The sequence below is a fragment of the Pseudorasbora parva genome, chromosome 23 (assembly GCF_024679245.1).
Source record: "Pseudorasbora parva isolate DD20220531a chromosome 23, ASM2467924v1, whole genome shotgun sequence".
Lineage (NCBI taxonomy): Eukaryota > Metazoa > Chordata > Actinopteri > Cypriniformes > Gobionidae > Pseudorasbora > Pseudorasbora parva.
The window spans coordinates 17,588,855-17,595,462 of NC_090194.1; the positions used below are offsets into that span (position 1 = coordinate 17,588,855).

Consider the following 6,608-nt stretch of genomic DNA (forward strand, 5'->3'; position numbering starts at 1 on the left):
TATATGCCAAAGTCAACTTTAAACATATACAATGTAATTTCCAAACAGCAAAATTGTGGCCAGTGAAAATGCTGAGTGGCTAGTAACTTTGGAAAACCACTAGCCACGGTGGCCGGTGAGCAAAAAAGTTAATGTCAACCCCTATATATATATATATACACACACACACACACACACACACACATACACACACACACACACACACACACACACACACACACACACACACACACACACACACACACACACACACACACACACACACACACACACACACACACACACACACACACACACACAGACACACACACACACACACACACATATATATATATATGTGTGTGTAGTGCCGTTAAAATTAATTTGCGTTAACACGTTAATTTTGACAGGCAATGATATATGATATATAAAGTTTGCTGATGTATGACGCCGCTTATTAGCAGGAGACCGCAATGATTGGTAAAAGTTGCGGTGATTGGTCAAAATTGCGAGTCGCACTGAATTCACGGGGACTGATTGCAAATGACACACAATAAATAATCTAGAATACTTTCATCAAATATATAAATTCAAGCTTAAGTTTAAGATTTTACAATTAGGCTATACTGAGCCTGATCTATCTAAGAGATTTTCTTAGAAGGAAGTTCATACCTTTTAGAAAAATGTCACATGGGTTAAAACTCCTGCTGCCCTGATTTGCATTTGTATAGCTCACAGCATGTTCATTTACATGTTAAAGGGTCATGAAACCCCAAAACACTTTTTTTGAGATATAAACAGATATGTATAGATTGCACATCATTGAAAAAACTAAAGGTATTCATTATTCTAATTCATAAGTGAAACATATTTATTTTTGCATTTTTCAGAGCGATTTCTGTCTTCCGGTTTGAAAAGTTTAGTCGGAGCAACGTCACGGAATCTGACGTCAGCACGGGCAATTCGGTCCATGTATGGGCTGGTGGGCACATGCTGACGTCGGCCGTTTCTCGACATATATTCATGACATAAAGTTATTCAATCCAATCACTGCGCTCTAGTATGCATAAAATATAACTTAGTTAATATGCACGAGATGAGACAGTAACTTCTGTCAGCAACATGTTCGTCTTCCAGTTGTCCATCCTCAGAGTTGAAACATGGGTCGTCGTAAGTGCTTGTTTCCTCTGTGCGACAACCAAAAAGAGTTGTTTTTGTTTCCCCGTGACGCGACCAGAGCTGAAGTTTGGGCGAGGGCAGTTGGTCTGCTGTGGCCGCAGAAGAAAACAAGCGGAATGTATGTTTGCTGCAAACATTTTGCACCGGACAACTTTGTAAATCAAGGACAGTTGGAATCCGGCTTTGCTAATCGCCTCATTTTAAAGGAAGACGCTGTGCCAATTCCCATCTCCAAAACGGTGGTAAGTGTTTGCAAACATATTCTTTATTTTTGTGTATTCGCATGTTTAATAGCATTTTAGCACAGTGTGAACTCAGAGTTCATTGCCGAAAAAATGCTATTGTTGAACTTCACACCGCAGAGAAAAACAACAACCGAAAAATACGTTAGTGCGTTGCGTATTTTGGTGTTGCTCGGTTTTTGTTTCCCCCCGACCGAACAAACATGTTCAATTAGTGTTTGTTTGTGTCTGTTTGGCCAGCGTAAACGTATTACTTTTATTTTATTTATTTTAATATAATTTTAAATCCAGCGGGCAACTTGAATGTAACTTAGGTGTTTTTCCTGTGTGGTGTGAATTGGTCATTCATTAGGTGCACAATGCTAACGTTAACCAGCAACAGATATTTATTTTCCTTCAGTGGTTAATCGTATTGTGAATATAACGCTTGCGCGTTGTACTTTTTTTAGGTTGTAAATCAGATGCAGTTTTCCTCTAAGCCCTTGTGTCGCGAGGTTGGGTGCCAGACAGAAATATTCACAAAAGATGCGACGTGCCAAACGGATGTTTATTCGCCGACTAAGCATGTATCTACACAATATTCCTGGAAACCTGAGCGAAGAAGCAAGAGTAAGAATCCAAATTTCTTATTTGTTTGTGCTCCCTTTAGTTGTTGTTTGAAATTAAATACAGTTACTTTCTTTTCCAAATCATTAGGCATACAAACAAAGCAACATGTGAAACATGTTAGTTGCAGCACTACCACGTCAAGCACATCATTCGAGGAAGGCCCCCTAGCTTATTCAACACCCGTCAAAAGGTGTAGAAGAGAGTCTACAGAGGATAACACTTTTTATCCAGAAGTGACTAACCACAGTATCTACAATGAGAGGTGAGTTATGTGGACGTTTGGATTTGCATTCTAGCTTTACAAATTGGCACAGAGATTAATTCGTTTTCCTGTTTTTGTTTACTTTGTTTCAGCACAGTGGTTGAAACTCCTCCACATAAAATGAGAAAATTCATTGTGTATGAAGAGAACCTCATTGAGCTCTTCAGGAAGTGCCCGGTGTGCACAAGAAGCTGTACTACACATCTTAGGACGGTGGGAACACTTCTGTGCGTTGACCAGGTTTGCACTCACTGTGAGCATCAGAAAACTTGGACAAGTCAGCCTTATGTCACAAACATACCAGCAGGAAATATCCAGCTTTCTGCAGCTGTAATTTTTAGTGGCGCATCCTTCTTGCTTGTGGAAAAGGCAAGATTTTTTCTTTACACACCCATGAATTCTCTGTGCCAGCTTTAGTATGACTAACTCATCTTTTGTTGTGTTTAGTTCTTGCAGGCATTCAACATAGCAGGAATTAGTCACACAACCTTTGTAAAACACCAGCGTAATTTACTTTTACCCACAATAAACTGGCTGTGGAATGTACACCAAAGTACAGTTACTTCAGAGGCCATAAACAGTGGGGACACCGTTTTGGGTGGTGACATGCGAGCAGACTCTCCCGGTATGTGCAACTTATTAAAAATATAATGGTATGATGGGTTTAATATTTTACAACCTAAGCAACTCATGATATTGATTTTCATTGCTTAATTTTTCAGGGCACAGTGCCAAATATGGCACCTACACACTGATGGACCTTCAAAAAAACCGGATATTGGACATTCAGCTAATTCAGGTATTATTAATTTACTAACATAATTCAGTGGCTTGTATGTTGTTGTTTTTTGTTTTTTATTTATTATTCTGAGAAACCATTTTGATTAATCCATAATTCGAAATATTATAATGTTGTATTTTTTTAGAGTAATGTTGTTGGCAACAGCCAACGCATGGAAAAGGAGGGGTTACAACGATGCCTGAGACAGCTGGAGCATAGAGGGGTCCGAGTTCACACGATTGTCACGGATCGGCATCCTGCAGTCATGAAGTTCCTCAAAGAGAACAGGCCTGATGTTGTGCACAAGTTCGATGCATGGCACATGGCGAAAGGTGTGTTTCTTAAGAGCTTAGTTTCCAGATATGTAGTAGATGTAGTATGTTGTAAAATAATATCTGTATACATACATACATACACACATATATATATATATATTTATATTTTTTTTTTTCAAAGGTGTTGCTAAGAAAATTGACCAACTTGCGAAGACAAGAACTTGCAGAGAAGTTGGTGCATGGAAGAAGAGCATTGTGAACCACCTTTACTGGTGTGGAGCAAGTTCTTCTGCGGGCAGAGAAATAGTTGCTAAATGGAAATCTGTTGCCAACCACGTGCAGAACATCCATGAGCATGATGGCGAATTTCCAAACTGCCTCCATCAACCACTTGTGGGAGATCAAGCAAGGCAGTGGCTAAAACCAAGTAATGATAACCACATACATACTTTTATAAAGTATCAGTCTGTTTTTGTGTAACAGTTTGAATGTTAAAATATGAAACAGCTATATTTGCAATCTGATAGTGGACATTTATTTTCTTTAAATTATCATCTCTATTTTATGGCATGTATATTGACTGTACTATTTTCTCATTAGGTACAGCTGCATGTGAAAAGCTCTGTGATGTCATCCTGGCTCCAAAACTGCTTAGGGACTTACAAAACCTAAGTGGTGACTACCAGACTTCATCACTGGAGTCGTTTCACAGTTTACTCATCCGGTTTGTTCCAAAGAGTGTGGCATTCTCTTATTTGGGAATGTTGTGCAGGTACATTCTCAATTGTTTAGTCAGTGTCCATGAGTAAATAACACTAAATATTGCTAAAGTGGGAGGTGATTTACTGTATTAATATATATTCTTATCTTAGATCCCAACTGGCAGCCATGCACTATAATGAGAACAGTGAAAGAAAACAGGCCACTACTGAAGCCGGACAACTTAGGTGGCACATACAGTATCCTCGCTACAAAAAGGGGGAATGCACAGTGAGGCCGCTAAAGACAAGTCCTACATATGGTTATTGTTGCATTTTATTTCTATTCATAGTGTTGCGTATGAGGCAATTTTATATAGAACGTGTTAATTTCAACACTACTTTCATTGTACTCTGCAGGGTACGTACAGCGTCTGATGGAGCTACTTTTTGACTGCGTATTGGAGCAGCCCCAGCAGTTCCAAGAAAAGCTCAAAGAAGTGGATGTTCCAGATCCCCTGTGCACACAATTTACCAGACCTGAAAAGTGGGAGGCTGTGGCACTGCACACATCTCGCTTTAAGTCTATGGACTATACGGAATAGAGAAGAGACCATTTGTGCACTAATTTTTTTTTGACTGTTAGCACTCAAGAGAACAGGTTATTTACTGGAATGAGCATGTACATTGATAGTACACCATTACCATTGTTTTAGAAATGTGTCTAAAGATGTAAGTTAAACATGCTTGTAAAACCACATAATATAATAAATGATTGAAAATTTAACAGATCTGGACTTTGCATTTTAGATGTTCAGACTCCCACACTGAATTGTCCTTGCTGTTCACACATTTCAGCTTGACCGTTGTAATGCTAAAGTGTACTGATGCTTGTTAGTCTCTATCCATTCAGGTATTCTGATAATCCCTCACGTAAGTCAGATGGGCTATTAACGACCCTATTCAACACTGTAATACCATATTTACATTTACGAAGGGGGTGTTGATGAACCGTCATTAGTTTTGATAATGTATTTGTAATGTAGTTGCATTAGGACCTCTTTGTTACTGATATAAGACATTTACAGTTGTATTATAAATGGGTAATTCACATGTTTGTGTGTGCAACAATCAGTGTATGGTCAGACATGAGGACACAAAGTCATTAGGCAAATTAAAGGACAAATTAGGTTTTGCATCAATATAACGATTTTTATTAAAAATATACATTTTATACAATACACGTTTTGTATATACAACACTTTAAAATCTACTGAAGAGGAGGTGGTAAGAAACCAATGTAGTTTTCATTTTGTTCTGGAAACTGCTGTCTGATGCGGGTGACTGCACAGGAGGGTATGACAACTCTGATGTGTCTGCCCAAGTAGCCCCAGCACCAGCGGACAAAATTCCTGTATGCCAGGTGTCTGTAAGCACTGTGAATTACATTTAAATTTAGTAATACTGTATGTTGTGTCCATATAGGAATCAATGCCCTGTTAAACATTCTGTGTGAACAAACTACAGTCATGTGATATTTTTTGCAAAACTGACCTGTTGAGGGTTGGGTTCGTCATCTCCCCAAAAAACTGCCGAAATGTGCCATACACTGCCTGCAGAACGTATGGGTTTAGAGCGACAGGCTCAAAACCTGGGTGGTCCGTTATACAGGCGACACCATCCACCTGTGCACATCTGTGCATTACCTGATTGACAGAAATTACTTAGTAGAGGCTCAAACATAAAGATGACTTTTCCTCTTCGGAAACTAAGTTGAAGTAGGATTTTACCTGTGTTATGTCTTTACAGCATACATTCTCCGCGGGACTGAGCCTGGAGCAGTTACCACAAGAACACCTGTTATAAAATTACAATATAAGCATTTTTATATAACTTTGCAAAGCGAGATAGAATTCAGTTCTGAGGTAGAATTTAGTTTCCACTAAAACGCCACTTCCGGCGTTCAAGTGCAAGATAAACTGTCAATTTGGTAAATACATGTTCTACTTTATATAAATAATGGTACAAAAACATACCAGTGCGAGATGACTTCTATTGGCGCTTCATCAGGTTCGTCTTCACTTTCACTTGTATGTATGTGCGTGTCCAAAGGTTCGAACTGATAAGGCATTGGACCTGCGCTGTCATCAATCTGCTCACAGTGCGATTCAGGTGAATCTGGTGGGGAGAAGTCTTCCACTTCCAGACAACTCTCAGAACCGCTGTAACTGCTGCTGTCGCTATCCATGTCGGTCATCTGTGTCTGTGCATTGCCGGTTTGCAAATTAGCTAATTTGAATGCGCCTAATGACACTCCCCTATTTATGCAAACCTTTCCCTCTTTCCAAACAATACCCATCCCACCTTTCGCAGTCGACCACGCCCCTTTTTGGAAACCTTTTCAAATCGAAGGTGTGAAAAAAACCCGCTGCAGCAGGGGGGTTTCATGACCCTTTAAAGCCTCCCCTGGAGTTAAGGGAAGGGGGGTCTTGGGGGGGACAACTGCCAAGCAAGGCCCACGTCAATTTCTGACAATTCACGGCAGTTTTCGGTGTCGCCTGCAAACTGCCGTGTACAGTCGTA

At 39.7% G+C, this 6,608-nt stretch overlaps 2 protein-coding genes across 3 annotated transcripts; one reads left to right on the forward strand and one right to left on the reverse strand.

The window, feature by feature from the left end:
* The first annotated feature begins 923 nt into the window (after positions 1-923).
* LOC137062968 (uncharacterized) lies at positions 924-4,654 on the forward strand. The gene is made up of 11 exons (XM_067433935.1): positions 924-1,400; positions 1,850-2,009; positions 2,097-2,271; positions 2,364-2,640; positions 2,719-2,896; positions 2,994-3,070; positions 3,198-3,384; positions 3,509-3,754; positions 3,928-4,099; positions 4,200-4,348; positions 4,446-4,654. Exons 1-11 carry the CDS (start codon positions 1,140-1,142, stop codon positions 4,628-4,630), a joined length of 2,067 nt encoding a protein of 688 aa, XP_067290036.1. The 5' UTR covers positions 924-1,139; the 3' UTR covers positions 4,631-4,654.
* Positions 4,655-5,272: 618 nt separating this feature from the next.
* On the reverse strand, positions 5,273-6,367 carry zgc:195170 (uncharacterized protein LOC100170800 homolog). Of its 2 annotated transcripts, none has more exons than XM_067433971.1 (4): positions 6,062-6,367; positions 5,816-5,882; positions 5,580-5,710; positions 5,273-5,461 (listed from the first exon to the last, which is right to left on the reverse strand). In XM_067433971.1, the coding sequence occupies exons 1-4, from the start codon at positions 6,280-6,282 to the stop codon at positions 5,296-5,298; spliced, it is 585 nt and encodes a 194-aa protein (XP_067290072.1). In that variant the 5' UTR covers positions 6,283-6,367; the 3' UTR covers positions 5,273-5,295. The 2 variants fall into 2 exon arrangements, with proteins under 2 accessions (XP_067290072.1, XP_067290070.1); XM_067433969.1 differs by having other exon boundaries at positions 5,580-5,731.
* Positions 6,368-6,608: the final 241 nt, after the last annotated feature.